The sequence below is a fragment of the Electrophorus electricus genome, chromosome 25, assembly GCF_013358815.1.
Source record: "Electrophorus electricus isolate fEleEle1 chromosome 25, fEleEle1.pri, whole genome shotgun sequence".
Classification (NCBI taxonomy): Eukaryota; Metazoa; Chordata; class Actinopteri; order Gymnotiformes; family Gymnotidae; genus Electrophorus; species Electrophorus electricus.
This window is the reverse complement of record NC_049559.1, coordinates 11,501,218-11,520,317: the sequence shown is the minus strand read 5'-3', so window position 1 is coordinate 11,520,317 and position 19,100 is coordinate 11,501,218. Positions and strand designations below refer to the sequence as shown.

At 39.9% G+C, this 19,100-nt stretch overlaps 1 protein-coding gene across 1 annotated transcript in view; it reads right to left on the bottom strand.

Annotated features, from left to right (window-relative positions):
* The window catches only part of arhgap15 (Rho GTPase activating protein 15), a 31,432-nt gene extending 12,607 nt beyond the window's left edge, over nt 1–18,825 (bottom strand). The window contains exons 1-11 of the mRNA XM_027016922.2: nt 18,720–18,825; nt 13,897–14,044; nt 11,871–11,927; nt 11,515–11,582; nt 11,030–11,117; nt 9,587–9,676; nt 3,746–3,844; nt 2,906–3,032; nt 2,046–2,168; nt 420–518; nt 237–314 (exon numbers count right to left, since the gene is read on the bottom strand). Coding sequence (XP_026872723.1) covers nt 237–314; nt 420–518; nt 2,046–2,168; nt 2,906–3,032; nt 3,746–3,844; nt 9,587–9,676; nt 11,030–11,117; nt 11,515–11,582; nt 11,871–11,927; nt 13,897–14,034 — 967 coding nt within the window. The 5' untranslated portion in view covers nt 14,035–14,044; nt 18,720–18,825. The remainder of the gene's footprint in view (nt 1–236; nt 315–419; nt 519–2,045; nt 2,169–2,905; nt 3,033–3,745; nt 3,845–9,586; nt 9,677–11,029; nt 11,118–11,514; nt 11,583–11,870; nt 11,928–13,896; nt 14,045–18,719) is intronic.
* Nucleotides 18,826–19,100: the final 275 nt, after the last annotated feature.

Here is a 19,100-nt window from a genome sequence, read left to right as displayed (position 1 = left end):
CTTTTTGTTCCTATAGCCTTAACATGCAACTTTTATTATGACCAATGAGAACTCAGAAACATTCCTTTTTTATATGTAACAAAAACATCTTTGATCATCATGAACTGTACTTGCCACAAAATATATTAAAAGTAGTATTTAACCAAGCCTTTGGCAGCCAGATACACTGCTTTGACTGGGAAGGACTATTTAATGTATGTGTTAAATTGATCTCAGAAGAAAATGTTCAGGGTTACCTTGGTCAACTATGAAACGTAGTTTCTGAACGGTGGCCAAGTTTCCGCTTACCCTGTATATGCCATCGACTTCCAGCCCTATTGAAACAGTGTAAGAGGACCAGGTCCTCGTGGTCAGCCTGGCACCCAGAAATTAAATAATAATTCCAACTCCTTTAAAACAATTGGCCAAAATCTGCAAACCTCGTTTTTCCACCTCCTTGATGCACATCTGGACAAATCTGGGCACTATGGTACCTTCGCGCTGACACAGGGTCACCATGTGACATCCGAAGACACGATCTGGAGACATGCTTTTAATATCAGCAGGGTATTTGTAGGGTATTTGTATGCATCTTCATGCTTTTTCATGAACTTCGCTTTGCTTCTTTTTTTTTTTTTTTTTAATGGACATTCAAGTTTTTTAATTTTTTTCCCTGGAACATAAAAACCTGCTTTCGTTCATCATGTATTCCCAGTATGGGTGATTTCATGAAACAATCAGCAGACGGTCAGAACCCGCGGTCCTGTGACACAGTTATATCAAACTGCGACTGTCAATATGGACTTACTCACAGTCTATTAACTCCCTCATCAGTCGGCGTTTGAACTAATATGGGGCCAGCTGAGCTCTCCCCAAGGCTTATGGAACATCAAAGATGGCCTGCTCTCGTTTGAGCGCTCTGGAAGGAGGAGGAGGTTGGGGGTAGGGGGGTACTGTGCTAAATGCATAAATGACTGCGAGCAAAAAGCCACCTTTGCATACAAATTCCTGCCCGTACCACTTCCTAGAGAGAAACGTGGAGGGAGGGAATTAGGTAAATTACCCTTTCATGGTGTGGCTGTGATATGAAGAGAGAAAAAAGGGTAATGATGACAGGGATGCTCAGTTAACTAGCTTGCCTTGGAGCTGTGCTGGGCTATCAGTTGGGAGGGCCACCTGCGCTATTCCTTAATCCTGGAATACTTCTATTTATTCCGTTAACGCTGTCCTCTTTGATCTTGTATTTCCCCCCATAGACACAACATGAACAGGGCCCTATTTGACATCAGATGAAATTACATATCATTACCTTCATCTACGAATTCCAACTATGCTTAAAATATGCTTCCGTGCTATGTTACACCACGGCCCTGCACAGAGTGGAGTAGTTACAGGCTTATTTAGGTGTCTCTGTTGTCGCTTGCTTAATTGTTAAATTGATTAGTGCTGGGAAAAGTGAAACATGAAACATGAAAATAGCTAGAAAAATCGATGAACTAACCCCCACCCTGCACACACATTTTGCATGTCATTCTTGTAATACGTGTTTATGGTGACAACTAGTCAGCAGCTTCTGCCTCTCCTGTCAGCCATATTTCACTTGGGTTTCGAATGATTCAGATCTGCCTGGCAGATCAGGGTTTGTTTTTGCTACCAAAATACATCTGGAGTTTTTTCCTGCGTTGTTCTTGCACATCAGAGAAGCCACGTAACACTGGTCAACAATGATTTTGCTTCCATGCAAATATCTGCTTCTTACGTATTTTTGCATGCTGAATCCAAATGTGGTTTCTGTGTTTCTCCATTATCCACAATATTTTTTGTTCTGGTATACTAGCATGTTATTATGTATCGTACTAAGGAAATGCATACTACATAATACTAGCGGTGCTAAGGAAAGTGTATTCCCTCTATGTTGGCAGACTACTGTGCTATAAGTACTATATGATCCATCTATTTTAGTGTAGGAAGCAAACCTCATTCAAATTTTGTTGCCCAGTGAATTAGACAGACAGGCTTTGGTAAGGCCTGCATTTTGATAGTCGTCTTGGGGTTCCAGACGTCACCTTTAATGAGGCCTTTCTCCTGCAACGTTTTCATGGAGGGCCGTCTGGAGATGAACTTCTTCAGCCGGTTCTTCACGCCGTTTTTATCTGCACTGTCAGAGGCGCTGTAGTTCAGCTTGAATACTACACAGGCCACAGAGTTGAAGGGAAATCACATATTAGCAGCAGTCTGCAAACCCTGTGGCCAGTTTTATATTTTGCATCTTCTCTGTATGAAGACATCTTACAAAAACTTGCGTGTCTCATATGTTATCGAATCAACAATGATTAACTCCAATTTGACTTTTTTTTTTTTCCCTACCAAAACATACCAACAGCTCTTTTCTTTTAGCAGCCTTTTGTGGAAGTAACAGTTCCTAGGAGTTGAAGGAGTAATCCTGCAACAGCATTTACTGTTGATATTAATACTGAGTTACCCTTTACCACTGATACTCTGAAAGCAAGGAAGTAAAGTAAGGCTATAAATAGCGATCACGATTGACTGTGTTATCTTATACTGCATTCTCCAGACATCCTGACTTCTACAGTGACACCCCACCCCCTCCCCTCTCAAGGATGGAGGACATTTTTGTACACCAGCTTTAAATATCTTTTAAACACCTTTAGCACCTAATCCAGCTCATGAATGATGTAACATGCTGATAATCTCACTGGTGAGAAGCAGGTATACAACAAAGATTTTGATTTAGGGGTCCTCAAGGAAGGATTGGTAAGCCTTGTCCTACTTAACAAGTCTGTATGTGAATTCTTGATTTTTTTTTTTTTGATGGGTGCATGTCAAACAAACAAACAAACACACACACACACACACACACACACACACACACACACACACACACACGCCTGCGCGCACCACTCACTAATAGAGCGTCTGTGCTCGGATTTCGGTTCCTTGGCTTTGGTCTTTGAGTGCCTGGCTAGGCACTCTGTGCTGTTGGACCTCTGTATCGTGGTTTTTCCACTACTAGGTCCTACGTCTCCACTAGACTGTTAAAAGAAAGCAAGCGTAGTCAACCCAAAATTATTCATCAGTGTGTTTACTCCCCTCCCCTCACAAATTGACTCAGGCGCCTGGAGTTGGCTGTCCATACATCACTGCGGAGCATTTGACTGATTTTCTCATGGTGATTAGGATCAGTGTAGGAGCAGTAGAGCTGCATGTGGGGGAGTAGAATTCTCGCTGAAATTCACCTCTGCACTTTGTTTTATGTGTTGACGTTTTGGTCAGAGACATTTCTCATGGTTATTAGTCAACACTACATTTATATACACCTCTCTTTGTTCTCTGTTTAGAGCAGACACCGTGAGGAGTCTGAAGAAAGCAGAAAAGGAGAATTCAACCTCTTTTGAAGTGCTATTAGTTTACTGTGTTTAAATATTGTTAAGGTCCATGTATAGATTTTTGGACATGTATTTAATTCTGATTATGCCAGCAAGGGTAAAATTACGTTTCAGTGGATCTCACAAGAATGAGAAGGGGTAATTCAAAGTGTGAGAATTATATTTTGTACATCTGTAAGATGACAGTTTGGGGTTTTATGTATTTAGGTAAGTAAAGTTGCAACCTACAGCAGTAAAGACTCAGTTACACTGTTCCTCTCAGTTACACTGCAATGAATCAGAATCACTTTATTTGCCAAATGTACACAGTACACAGGAATTTAATTTGGCAGACAAGTGCAAGAATATAAATGACTCACCAATCTGTCCACTGCCTTTTTAATGGCATCATGCCATTTACTGATTATTGGGTAGTCATCTGATTGCAGAAGGAACTCATCACCAGACCTGGTTATTATCTGTGGATAATAAGGACTGAATTAATATTTAATAAATAAATGGAAAAAAGAAAGAAATTTATCCTGTAACCATTTACCCAGTTGGTGAAAATATTTAGCAGTAGATAAAATCACAGAGAATGTTCCACCGTTGAAAGTAATTGGCTTCCCAGACTGTACTTTTTGTCAGAAGAGCTACATGGTCCAGCAGGAATTTCAGCCTTGCAGGTACATCCCATTCCTGTGTACTTCAGCCCCAGCAAGTCTCAAAGACCCACCCATAAGACCATACACTCGTCCACACAGCAGAGCAGCACAATATGCATGGACCAGCTTCAGTGACACGAAACAACAGCTTCATTACCTGAGCTGCCAGAGTCAACTCCTCAGATCACCACTAACCAGCTCACCTGAACAGGACAAGGGACCGTCCTTCATTCAACAGTGCACCCATTCTGGGAAGTGGAGACAGCTTGTTCAAACGGTGCATGATGGAGAGCATTTTTGTAACCAGGGTTGACTTTCCTTTAAGAGGGAGACACTTATCAGCTAATTATTATGCTGTCATAACGTCTTTACCCTTGCAGCTTACATCTTAAGACTCCAGCGATATGGGGTCTTAAAGGTTTTATGACATCACTCTACATGGATGTCCAAACTTCTTTCTTATTCAAAAGAGGCTCCTCTGGCTTTTCTGACTTTTCTGACTTTTCTGAGGGGATGACAGAGGTTTTTGATGAGCCTCTCCGGGGGTTGTGAGGATACATGGATATGGTGTGGGCCACAGACTCTGTCAGGATAAGTGTTTGTTGGGTCTCCTATTTGGAGATGTAAAAGGTCAGTTTAAATTGTATGCATTAGGGAACAGTGCTTGAAGTGACCTGAAACATTTATTTATATTTTTAGGACTCCTTGTTAAAGATATAGGCCTACTGTATGTAAATTCATCCATTCACCATATATTTCTGAATCAGATAGTTAGTAATATATAATAATATATGTGAGTGTACACCATCCTTAAATTAAAGGCTTAACAAAAAAAAAAAAAAATTTAAAAATCACTAATGTTGCTATTACCGAATAAAAACCTGTAGGGGGCAGTTAGCATTATGCAAATTAGGTCATGCCATCTGATCAGCAATAGCTTGCCTGATCTATTCCTTCATCCAATTAAATACCAAACCTCTATTAAATTCTCTTTAATGGACAATCAGTTCTATGGCAGTAAATCTTCTTAAGTTTAAAGGAAACATCAGTTCATTAAATATCAAATCATCATATTTTTGATATCAGACAGATCAATATCAGACTGAGGGCTAAAAAGATGAACCAGTCATTTGTCACAAAAGGAGAGAATAAGTATGAATGGGTTACAATGGGACGTTAATCTCCTACAAATGTTTGCAGTCATGTTTGGTCTTAATCATCGACTAGTTCTGATAATTTCTCTAGAGCTTTTGCAGTCTCCCATGTGTTTTTGTGTCTTGGCCTGAGTTAGTACTTGGCAAAGAGGGAAGTGAGATGATAGCTGTGAAAGTAACGTATGGAGTTGTTTGGTTTGAAGTAATGCTCACTGTAGACAGTAGCTGTAGGTAGCTCAGCATGCAAAGGCGAAATCCTTCGGCCATTTAGCAGACGTTCAGCCTTTAGGCTGACATCATTTACAGTTTGGAAGGAAGCTAAATGAAATGAGGAACCAACCAAATGAGAAGCTACAGCTCCAAGCTCACTCAGCTGAAACAGCGAGATTTGACTCATAAAAGTTGTATTTAGTTGATTAGTAAAAACGTCTTAGTAATCCAGTTTGACTCCCAGTATATTTGTATGAAATATGGCCAGTATCAATTAATCTCAAAAAGTCCTTTTATATGTAGTCTTTAATGATTGCCAAAGCTGTCCTGTTCCTCATCTACACCAGGGCTAAACTGGGTTCGTATGAGCCCCGGAAAACTGAGAAACAAAACTTTGAGAACATGTCACTGGCTGTGAATTTGTAAGGGTCACTGGCAGCAACAAGACTGCAAAGCAAACCTGGAACTATAGCAAAGCTCTGCATTTCCTGTGAGGAAAATAACAAGGAGTATAACATAAAAACTAGTGCTTTTTCATCCCACTGTTTAATGAGGAGTCATTTAAATATCTGAACCCACATTTGGACTCTTCATTGATGTTTAATTACACAGAGTAGTACAGAGACCAGAATGCCATTTGTAACTTAATGTTTGTGTTTTTCTGTTCAATTAAATGAAAGATGCGACTCAACTTTGAAGCACTTTAGATCCTAGGGTTAATTATCTCCAATTTCCCACAAATCTGTGAATATCTGGCTCAGAAGGCCATTGGCCACTATGACAAAAAAAAAAAACAAAAAAGTGGTAAATGGGGAGAAGAATTGAATGTGGTATATTGGGCTTTCCTTTAAGAAGACTGCCAGTATGCTGCATGATCTCAAGTGTGAGTTAAACATCCTAATGTTAATGGAATATAGACATCTTATGAATTTAAACATAGACACCCTTTCCTCTGCGAGCACACAAGGTCCACTTCACCTGTCTTGATCTGCTGTATTTTCTGTTTCCTGCAGTCACATACTGACCATAATTTCCTGCTAACATATCTTAATTATATTTAAATGATGCAGGGAAAGACAGATCACATTTAAAATATTAATCGTTTTTGCACTAGGGTACTACAAAGCTGATATCAGAGCGACAAGTACATAAAGGGATGTGTCCAGATACACAGAAGCATTTCTATGCAAAATGGCCATTTTATAGTTGTAGGTTCTATTGTGATTTGCTGGCCAAGTCTCAGATCCTTGTTTTGTTTTGTTTTGTTTTGTTTTGTTTTGTTTTGTTTTGTTTTGTTTTGTTTTGTTTTGTTTTGTTTTGTTTTGTTTTGTTTTGTTTTGTTTTGTTTTGTTTTGTTTTGTTTTGTTTTGTTTTGTTTTTTTGCTTTGCTTTGCTTTGCTTTGTTTTGCTTTGTTTTGTTTTGTTATATGGTTTACTGTTAAAATGGCCCCATCCTCTTATCCTGATTTCATTTCGTACAAATATCCTGTGGTTAATTTTATGGGTCTGGTCCTGGTTTTACCGTCTTTAACAGTCACCATTAAGGCCGTGTATGATTAGTATAACAAATGACACCTTGAAAAACATTTCTGAATTACTTACAACAGCACATCATTGCCTTAACCCAATCCCATAAAGCAGACCCCCTCACTACACACCACAGTTTAGGCAGCCCATAAGGCCAAAGCAGACAGAAACTGCGAGCAGCCTGCCAGCCTCTGTGCACAGCTGAATGCAAGGCAGTTGAGCTGACAGAGCCTTGCCTAACAACCGCACATACCGTGAAAGCCCCAGAGGTGCCACGCCAGGCGTTACAATATGCTTTGCATCGCTGATATTTATCTCCATTAGTGATGCGAGGGTCCATAGCGCAAGTGTGATTCAACTTGTGAAGTGGTGCATTGTGCACAAAAAGGAACCCCACCCTGCTCCAGTCTATTTTGTTATGTACTTTATAATTTGAACATTCTGGTACATTTAGTAATTTCATCTTGCAGATAATGCTTCCTTTCAAAACGAACATAACAATATTTACACTATGACAAAATTCTATGATAAAACCATTCGCACCATCACACCATCACATGCTTCCTTGAACGTTGATACTTTGCATTGCATCAGAAAGATTACAGTTTCTGATGTCAAAAGATGTCAGGAACAGAGCCAGCCAAGTGACTCTTGTGTTCCACTGTTGCTGACGTTATGCTTTCCCCTGCTTCCCACTTGTCCACTGATAGGTAGCCTGTGCATGTTCTTTGCAGGATGCACGTTTTGAAAGGAACGCGGGCTTCAGTGGAAGTGGAATTGATCGGATAAATCAAAGACTATCAAACGATCCCAGAGTATGCATCTGACGTTCGGAGGAGTTCGAATGACTAAACGCACCAGCCTGGAGAGCTGTGGTTGTAAATGGGACCCTCATGCAGGGATCGACACATCAGACAGTGCTCCTGTATGTGTAAGATCCAAGTACAGCGTCGAGTTTTGAGGTCAGCGAGCCGTGTAAACTCAGGCATCAGCATAGGTACCAACTGCTCGGTTGCTCCGGCGGTGGGACAAGCCTTCCTGTAGGAAAGGCAGGCTCTCCCCGAGGTTCTAGTGTTTCAGACGTGCATGTGGGAAAAACAGCTTAGGCTTTGACAGGGCTTTGAAAGTGATACCTGAATATGGTCCATTGGCCAGCGACCCCACTTTTATTCCCTTAGGCATGCATGAGTTGGATAGCTAAGAGCATTTGTGCTCAGAGTCTTCCCAGCTGAGCATGCAAGGCTGTTGGATGTCATGGAAGAAGGCTTCTGCTCGTATTGGGAGTCGGAGCGTCACTTCCAGTCATGATCTACAGTGCACTGTGGATTCCGCCCATTCCCTCTGTTTAATACATCTCCTAGCTCATATCCTACATATAATTTATAGGAGATGTGGCACATTTGCTGAGCTTTTGCCATTTTTCGAATTTAAGCTTTCTTTTGAAAAATGCCAAAATCATCATGCGTAATGTTGAGCCTTGAGGCTTATATGGCCTAAATGAGAAATGCTATCAGTTTAATCCTTGAAATAGCAGGGAAATAGAAATATCCACCAGTCTGGCCATGCAGATGGAATATCTAACACTGTAAGAGCATGAAAAGAATGTAAGTCAGCCCTGGATGCCTAATAGTGATGAAAACCTCTATCAAAAAAAAAAAAAAAAAAAAAAAGAACATCTAATCACAGCTATCCTTGATCTGACAGGAATCCTTTGTTTTTTGCTAAGCTGACCAGATCTGTAAGATTTGCGTTAAACGCCTATGGAGTTCAAAACAAACTCCCTGCCATATCTGAATTAACAAGTCTCCGAACTAATTTCTAATCCTGGCCAAAGTTGATTGATAGTGTTGTCAGACCACAAAATGGTTTGGCACTATCCTCACAACCATTTTTATTTATTTATTTTTTGCTGTATACCAAGTTTGGGATTATTTAAGATTATGCCTTAATGCCTTGATAATCTCCCTTGGAGAAAAAGATTTCTGGGTAAAGAGTTGGATGACAGTAAAGTGTGGGTGGTGATAAGACATCATAAGCGTGGGATGAGGCTGAGTATCCTCGTTTCATCTTCTGTTTGATTCATCATGATCTTAGGATGGACTATCAATGCACTGATAACCATTTTCCTCATGTGCAAGTCTGTGAAATGCTGTGGGATTGACCAGCATAGAAGTAAATTAATCCCAGGTCAGGTTTTTAGCAGAGACAGTTATCCATGTCAAGGTTGTGAAGGTCCATGCTGTTAATTACCTAACACCTATAATTCCTGATGACAAACCTAATTCTGTCTGTCACACAGCAGAGCTCAGGTCTGTGAAATGGTTCTTCCAGAGAGACAAGCAAATCAGCATATTTTAGGATTTTTTTGTTGTTGTTGTTTGTTTTTAGGTATTGCATATGTAAGATTTTTTGTAGTTCTTGCTACATCCTATTTGAGTTGCTTTGACAATGTTTGAGTTGCCTGTATTATAGTCATTAACCTGAAAGCTAAAACCTTTTTTCATGTGTATGTCTTTTTAAAGCAACTTGCTGTTTATCATAATGTGATTTGCTGTTCTTCATCACAGTCACTCACTCTGAAGACTGTTATAGAGTATCATTCAACCCCAACCACAATAACTCCTTACAAAGCAGTTTCAATAGTAGCTAGGGAAGAGTCTACTACCTCAAGTACATTCTTCCGGCTTGATTTCTCTGTTGTCCACTCTACGATTGCACCGCAAAGGTCCACTCCTTCTGGTTTACATCCTGGTTTCTGCGGATACGATATTCGTGTTTACCCCAAGACATATGACACCGCTGATAGAACTTTCAGGTGAAATACCAGAATGTAGTGCAGCAAAATAACATGAAAATATAGAATTAGTAGTTAATCAAACATGAAAATATGAAATCTGTTAATGTCCCAGGACAAATTTGAAATAGAAGTGGGTGATGGTAGAATGAGAGAAAGGCCTCTGGCATTTCCTGATCCTAAGATGGAGCCTCTCAGGCTGTGGTGGTGTAACACGAGCCAGCCACAACTAAATCAAAGGCCCGTCGCGTCAGGGAGCATGTAAGGGACCACCTGTAACCTTTCCATTTCATTAACCACCACAGTCAGCTTGTTACAAATTGTGACCCCTTGTGTTTGTCTTGTATGCTCCCACCCCATCTTCCTGTGTAGCATATGAGCACTGAAATGTTTACATTATAAAATTATAATATAGTTTTTAACATGACATGCTCTAGATCTTTGAGCTACTGTCCATGGAAAAAAGTAAATAAAACAAAGAGAATAAAGTCTAGGAGTGGACAGCTAGACACCAGTGCTTGGTACTAAAGTAGCAATGTGAACTGACCAGTTCAGTGAGAGCTCACCAAATAATGACAAATCTGAATTTGAAGTTCCATATGACTGAGAAAAGATCGTACTGACCAATAATATGAGTCTGAAGTTCAACGAGACTGTGCAGAGTGATAAATCTAAATGAAAAGGCCTGCTAGCCTCAAAATAACTCTTTTGATCAGAAAAATCCAAGCTTTTATTTTTTATAAGCTTGGGCAACGGATTACAGTGCAAACAAAATTGAAGTGTTTTGATTTAAATCACCCAATTTAATCAAGATACATTGCTACTTATGACTTTATTTCAGTGGAGAAAGGCTAGCTCTTTGGCGGGCCTTTTCGCCACTTTTTTACTAGAAGGCTCCAATCTGGGCAATGAATCACAAAACACACAAAAAGGATTGAAGTAATCATTTTTTCCCGTCTAGTTTGATAAATGTTCCATTTGGTGGATGTGTTTTTATGCTTGCTATGTTGGTTTAATTTAGTATATAGCCACCTAGCCCTTGTTCTGTTCTCAGTATACGGTCACTGTTTTTCTTTATTTTCACATTTTTTTCTCTATGCCAGAGCCATATGCATACATCAGAACATCAGATCACGGAACAGAAATAATCTTTCTCGCTTTCTTAAAGAACAGGTGCCTGGGTGTATTGAGGATGGCAATGCTGTGTGGAGGTGTGTGGAGTTATGCCAATAAGGCATTTGTGTGTGTGTGTGTGTGTGTGTGTGTGTGTGTGTGTGTGTGTGGCATGGGGTATTAAAGCAAGTTCTCCCTTACCAAATTAGCCACCGCCTCTTGCTTGCTCTCTTTGTAAAACTGGAGCTCGTTCGAGCAAAGCACAACCCAGGCTGACGTCCAGTTTTTCCTGCAGGAACAGTTCGAAGGCAGTAATTCAACAGTGTTTAATACTCAATAATGTACTGCTTACATTTACATTTACACCATTTGACAGATACACTTATTCAAAGCGACTTGCAGTGCTGAAAAAGGATATACATACCTATAAGTATAATACATGATAACTGAAACATTGATTTTTATAAGTCTCTGGTTTCCAGTGCAATTTAAAAGAAGACAAAGTTGAGCATTTCAGTGGGGAATAGTATAGTGTGCATATAAGCCTAATCAATATAACCCTAATCAATATAACCCTAATCAATATAACCCTAATCAATATAAGCCTAATCAATATAACCCTAATCAATAGGCCCTGGTGAAAGATTGAGGTGGACACAAAAGGCATGAGGAAGCTGGCATTTCACCTCTGTTTCTTTCCTCCTTCTGAGATCTTGGCTTTGTTCAAATACTCCCCTTGCAATGCAGGCTGAATCTGTAATAAAAACAATAAGACTAAATCGCTGGTGCATCACCAAAAAGTCTGAGGTACAGGTAAGATGAAATACCACAAATCAATGCCCTGTTTGTGTGTTTCTATTCACTGTTATTAATCTCATTTTTGTTATTTCTTTTATTTTTTATGTTTATACTCCAAGCAGTAAACTGATTTTTGATTTAGATTTTTCCCCATGGTGTGCAGACTGAGTCAGTTTCTGTGGGTGTGAGAGTAAAACTTGCAGTCAGCATATGCCATTGTGAAGGAGGAGGTTGATATAGACACCTGCTGTACACCTTGAGTAATGTTGTGCTGAGACTGGTTCCTTCGATGCCGATTCATCTGCAGAAAAACAGGTGCGCTGCTCAGTTTTAACATATTGCTTTTATTAATGTCTTTAATAATGGAATCAAAGAAACAAAGTAATTGCAATGCCCTCTACTGTTGGCAAAGATGGTAAAGATGATCTTTGATAAAGATGAACAATAATTGCTATAGAAACAATTTCTTTGTTGTTTATCACCTTGATTTTACTCTGAAAATATGACTAATCTAACCTTTCCATGAGATAAATTTATTCAACACAGGGAAGAAAGGCAAACCTATGTGTCTTCATTTATTGGTGCCACTATGTTAAGTAGGTGTTTCTTTACCAAGATAACAGATTTGAGTTTTCTCTTGACACCTAATGAGGTGGAGCAAATTGTCATACAGATCTAGGGACTTTTCTCTACACAGTAACTCTCTGGATCCTCCTGCCTCTGCTTGTGGACTCTGCTCTTCAGTTCACCACACCCACATGGTTTCAGCGGAGATCAGGGGAACGGCGAAACTTAACCCTGTGGTCAGTGAATCATTTACATGTCAGTTTTGGATTTAGGCTTCAATCATTGTCCTGTTGGAAGGTCCAACATTGTTCAAGTTCTAGCTTCCTGGCAGAGCAAGCAGATTTTGAACATTTCCTGGTATTTGATGAAGTGATGCCATCCATCGAGAATCCCAGGGAAGTATTCCAGATGTATTACCACACTTAGCAGTAGGGATTTGGTTCTTTCTGCATGATCTTAGAAAAAAGCAAATCCTAACACACCCCTGGTGTTTTTTGACAAAAATGTCCCATCTGATCAGAGTGTGACTCCAAGCTTTCCAAAATGTTTATTATTGGGGTGATGTCTAACTGGAGTTTTGGAGACTTGATGAAGGGGATGCATGTTTCTGCTGTAAATGTGCAATGGATATTTTTCATGAAAGTTCTGCCATTCATATTGTCTTCCCTACTGTACTTGGAAAAAGAGTCACATTTCATAAACAGCCATCAAGTAGGTCAACAAATATCTTCAGAAACATAAAAGCCCATTTATCTTTGCCTTGCGTTTCATTTTATACCGCTCTGTTCCCCAGTGAAATAAGGGGATCACTAAAGAGTTCCTAAAACTTGGATGAAGGAAACCTGTGGAAATGGATGGAAAAGATGGAAAAGATAAGAATGACCTCCGGAATGGCCTTCATTGTTATTCCCAAGAGCCACATATGCACCCATGACCATAAATGCGTTATTTTATTTCATTACATGCGTTATTTTATTACATATAAATAATCTAAACATTTTATTTATACCTTATTTTGATTCCATTAAAGCTGTAAGGTTAGACCTGGGTGACCAGTCACTGAAATGAATACCTCATAAGTGCAGTAGCACTGACATGCCTCTCAGTGCAGTGCTAGTCTGCCCTCTACTGTTCTGTGGTCTTGGCATCCTTATGACATAATTATATGCCACATTATGAATCAGCAGATACACATGAAATGTGTGAGCAATGCCATAATCACAGGAGATACTCAGCCTGGAGCACTGAGAGCTACCAGCATCTGGGGGCTTTTCAGACTCTTATGGCACCATCTCCTGTTGCGTCTTCGAGGAAGCAAACCTGACTAGTGAGTCGGGTGCTGGTGTGTAGAGTTGGTAACATTCTAACAATCACGGAAGACTCCTTTGTATTAATAAAAGAAAAAAAATCCCTGTCGTGTATATATAAGATAATAGGATAAGACAAACTTTATTGCTTCCCAGGGGGAAATTCACTCATTTCAAGCACAATGTGAAGTATAATAGAGAAATAAATAGTGATTGCACATTATGTTGACTGTATAACTTGGAAAAGGAAAAATAGATGAAAAGTAAAGTGTTCAATGTTTCCAGAGAAACAGGATATTCCAGCCATGCATTTATATATAATATACAGGAGGTGGATCTCATTTACACACACACACACACACACTTGTCTGTGTTTGTGAGAGAGCGTGAGCTCACAGGTTTCTGCGGTGGCTCGAGGTCTGGGATGACCATAGACTTGGTCTGACTGAGGCGTTCTCCACTGCTGGTGGTGCTCTTCGCCCTCAGTGCCACGGGAGGCAGCACCAGGGGAGGAGCCTTCGACGTGTTCTGCATGGCACTGCTCCTGTCGGACATACAACACAGCCGCCAGTCAATATCACACCCACCTCCAAAGCCTTTTGTGAGAGACAGTCTTGTAGAGAAACAAACAAGCGCTCATATTGCTCAGTGGTTTAGTTATTACTCTGTTGGTATTCACATCCAGAAAATTGTGAATTTATCCCTTAGTTCGGGGACTTTTAATTTGGTGATGGTGCAGCCTATTCTAAAAAAAAACAAAAAAAACCAAAAAAAAAACATGATTCTAAGGATTGTGTAAATTATAGACCGAGCTCAAAGTTACCCTTTGTTTAAAAAATATTGGAGAAAGCAGTGGCAAAACAGCTTCTGACTATGCTAAAGATAACTGTATTTTTTAAGAAGTTTCAGTCAGGGTTTAGGTAGAGACATATTACTGAGACAGTCTTTGGGAAGATTCTGAATGACATCTTAATGAATGCTGATGTCAGATTTTGGTGTCTATTTTGGTGTTATCAGATATCAGCACAGCTTTTTACACTGTCTTATATATGTTAATTGATAGCTTTGGCCAATTGGTGGGAATATCTGGGACTGTTTTAGATTTGTTTGCATCATATTTATCAAATAGAAAGTTTATGGTGTCTATTGGTGTTAGATTGTGCTCTTGTGCCGAAATTTCCCGAATTTTACAGATTGTTACCAATAGCGTAAAGAAGGCTCTTGGCCCACTGGCTTCAAGGATAAACTCTTATCCTTGAAATCTGGCTGTCACTTGCATATAAGGAAGCTTGTTCAGCTCTGTTATTTTCTATTTTGTTATAATTTATTATTTTTATTAGCTGTGATGCACTTTGCAGTTTCAATGGCTGTGACGTTTTATAGACTGTGAAGCAATTTGTAGGAAAGTGCTATATAAATAAATGTTTACTTTCTTACTTACTTACTTTGGATGCTTGGAAACCTAACATCTAAACTAACAGCGAAACAATTTAGTAGTTCAGTGTTCCAGCACCACAATCAGCAACTGCTCTCGCAAGAGACCAACAAAGTGCAACACGCATGCTATGGTAAGGGGGAGCCAGGACAACAGGTCAGAGGGGAGATATCATCATCCCCACACCTTGACCAGGCCCTGACATGGTCCGCACCTACTGGCTGAAGAAGCTAACTGCACTCAGTGAGCGCCTGACAGCGACAAATGAACCAGCTGCTAACAGATGGAATCCATCCTAAATTGGATTACATGATTCAATGTATAACAGTTCTGTGAAAGATGCCCGTGGAGGGCAACTTCAAGCCAATCATAAAGTGAAGGAGATTTACCCCTATGCATATGGGGTTCTGAAATCTCACCAAGAGTGGCTATGGACACAAACAGAATCCATCTCACCAGGATATACAGCAACAACATTGGAATGTCAGTCGGACTGGATAAATATGGTCAGAAGGCAAGGACAGGATGGAGGAGACTGTACTACCAGTGATAAAGTAACATAACAGATGTTGAGGGAAGCTTGGAATCCCACAGGGAAAGCAGTTACAGGCAAATACCTACAAAGAGTGAGGCAAGTGAATGGGAAGAACAAGATCCAGATCCATCAACACCTACACTCCTAATAAGATGGCCAAAGGTACTGACAAAGAAACTCCTCACAGTAGGAGTATGCATAGAGGGTTCATCCCAACTCTAGCACTCTGAGATTGTACACAAAGTCTGCTTTGGAGGGAGGTTGTGGACTAGTAAGCCAAGAAACCAATGTCAGGATGATAAAGATTGATTGAAAGACAGCACGGATGCAATAATCATAGCAGCATTCCTATGCATTCCTCTGAAATCATCCAGGGATCAACCCCAGATGCAAACTGTGCAAAGATGCCCCTGCGACAGTCCAGCATAAAACAGCAGCGCGTACATGGAACGCCATAGTGTATGGAAACATCGGTGCCAAGTACAAGCTGGAAGTTCTAAAGTGGGAATGACCATGCTAAGATCCTGTGGGACTTCCAGATACAGACAGACAAATTGGTAATGGCTATCCAACTGGACATAGTGGTGGATAAACATCAGAAGCCCTCTTCTCTTAGTGACAGATGTAGAAATCCCAAGCAATAGCAACATTTGGACCATGTGGAAGGTGAAGGCAGCAGTTGTTCCAGTAGCACTTGTGGCTAAGACCCTCAGGCTCAGAGAATGGCTCCAGCAGATCCCAGGAACAACATCTGAGATCTCCATCCAGAAGTGTGCAATCCTGGCAACAGTTAGGATGCTAACAGGACCCTTAAGTATGTATTATATATATAGTCAGTATATATACTGTATGTTCAATCTGGCACCCCCAGCAATACCCGTTCTGTGCTGAGGAAATATTTTTTTTAGAATGTCACAGAGATGTGGTGTCACAGAGATGTGGTGTTGCTGCATGCAACTTCCACTCAGTGAAAATGCTTTGAATTCACATGTGCTAAACTCATCATCCTGCTTCATGACTTCAGCTAGTGAAAACTTCAACAAGCAATTGCAGTTGACATTTGTACTCTGGAGCCATATTGCAAAGGCAGACATAAGATTTGGGAAGAATTGATGAGGGAACAGAAGCTGAACCAGAGACTGTATTTCTACATAAAGAATTACAGGGACTGTATTTCTACATAAAGAATTACAGGGACTGTATTTCTACATAAAGAATTACAGGGACTGTATTTCTACATAAAGAATTACAGGGACTGTATTTCTACATAAAGAATTACAGGGGCTGTATTTCTACATAAAGAATTACAGGGACTGTATTTCTACAAAAAGAATTATAGGGACTGTACTACTATATAAGGATTTACTGGGACTGTACTATTATATAAAGATTTACAGGGACTGTACTTCTACATAAAGATTTAAGACTATGTCTACATAAAGCTTTACGGGGACTGTCCTACATAAAAACTTACAGGAACCCTATTTCTACAAAAAGAATTATAGGGACTGTACTACTATATAAGGATTTACAGGGACTGTATTTCTACAAAAGATGTACAGTCTTACAGAGCTCTCTTGTCAAGGTTATATATTTTGGTTAATATTTATATAAAACAATGTATAATGTAGACTATACCCATTAGAATGGATAAGATAAACATAATAAATAGAAAGCATTATGGTTTGAGGTAATCTGAGTATTTCGGATGCATTTTTTTAACTTTACAAATCAGGGAGGGAAAAATCAGTGGGGTTATGTTTCTGTTTGCTGTGACATGCATTTACACTGTCAACTTCATTTCCTGTATGCAGACTTGCACCATGTTGTAACATCAGCTTCTCTGCACCACAGGCACACTTTCTCATGGGTTATACACTGCTACCATTTTAGCTACAGTTGCAGCTTTAGAAACACCATCAGTGTTTATGGGTCTCTCTGGAGACTGTAGGCATCTGTGAAGGTGCTTATGAAAACGGAGGTCAACTCATCAGTAATACCGCAGGCTACAGATTAAGGATAAAATGTCTGTTTTTGAAAATTTTGCTTTCTACACCCTTAAAGTTGTGTTTAGGGAAAGCTCTTACATCAAAGCTCGTTTCATGGATTTTCAGATTTTGACCTTTTCACATTTGGACTTTGGCTGAATGCTGTCTAAGCCTTTAACTAAACATTAATTAAAAAATGAGTTATTGGCAAATAAAAACAAACTAATGTCATTGATATAGATATAAAACGAATGGGAACTAGAGTGAGTCAGAGTATGTGCGATGCCTTGTCACTGGTTCATTGTTAGTGGTATTTCCTTAGCTCTCTAAATGAATCCAACTGAATACATTTCTTTAGTTTCCATCAGGTATATAATACATTTCAAAGAGGAATCATTGACAACAGTGTAAAGTACTGGACTAAGCCTGTATCTGGGAACAATCTCTATCTGCACAGTACAAATGTGTGTCCCCCAAACCAGTGAACTTTACCTTTCAATGTGGCCCTGATGCCACTAAATGCAAACCTTGTTGTTACATGTTCTTATATTAAATAAACTTAACAGAAACTTGAAGTTACTTAAAAAAACCTCCTGCCCAGTTCACTGATTTAGACAATAAGCTTGGCCCAAATCCAGTCCTTTTGAGTCTAGTTATGGAAAGTTCTCAGTTTGAGATGTGAGGAACCCTGCACCCGAGTCAGGCAATGTAGCTGCACGGGTTGTTTGAAAGCACAGGAAGTGAATGTCACAGAACAAGGGGCTGCGGAAGGAGAGTGGCAGCTGTGTGCACAGGCCTGGTTCCCCTCAACAGTCAAAGGCTAGCATAAGAACACTGGCACAGATGAACACTCAGCAAAAATCAGATGTCTGCTCCATCAGTATACTCTACAATACATGTCCTGTCTTAGTAGTTTTATCCATAAAATACACAAGCAGGCATTATTTTTGATGTATTTCAACAATGTTTAAACCTAAAAGTATTATTATTCATTTAATCTGGGGTATTATTTTGTTATTTCTTCAGTGTTTAATTGCATTTTATATAGAGCTGTTCCATTCTAGAGTTTGACTTGAAACGTTGACTTAGTTTTATTGGCAGTTTGTCTCAGACTAGCCCTGAGTTCTCATGGAGGGCTACAGTAACTCACACTACCATCACCTAATCTAATATCCTACCTCCACTTAAACACAGAGCAGGTCACTCCGTTTCATGCTGTCGGACCTCTGAAAAGCCACTGGCAGAAAAAGGTCAGTTTTACCTGATCCGCTGCTGAACGATGCTCCTTCAAATAGTCCTGCACTCGGAGAGGGGGGTGACGGAAAGAGACAGAGGAAAGTGAGAGAATGAGATAGCGCGTGTGTGTGTGTTTGTGAGTACGTGTGTGTGAGGGATTTGAGGAAGTGCGATTGACTCACGTGGTGAAGTCAAGCTTTTCACTGCCTGTAAGTCTCAGGGCATACATGGGTGCTTCTCCACTTCCTGAGGCCAACACCAACATCGTCTTTACACAAGATGGCTGCAGTCGTATCTGAGAGTTTAGCCTCAGCAGCTGAGAGACCTTTTTATCAAAGCACCTAAAGATGCAGGCCTTGTTATAACCATAGTGATGGAGACAGGGTGAGGGGATATAATACATTTG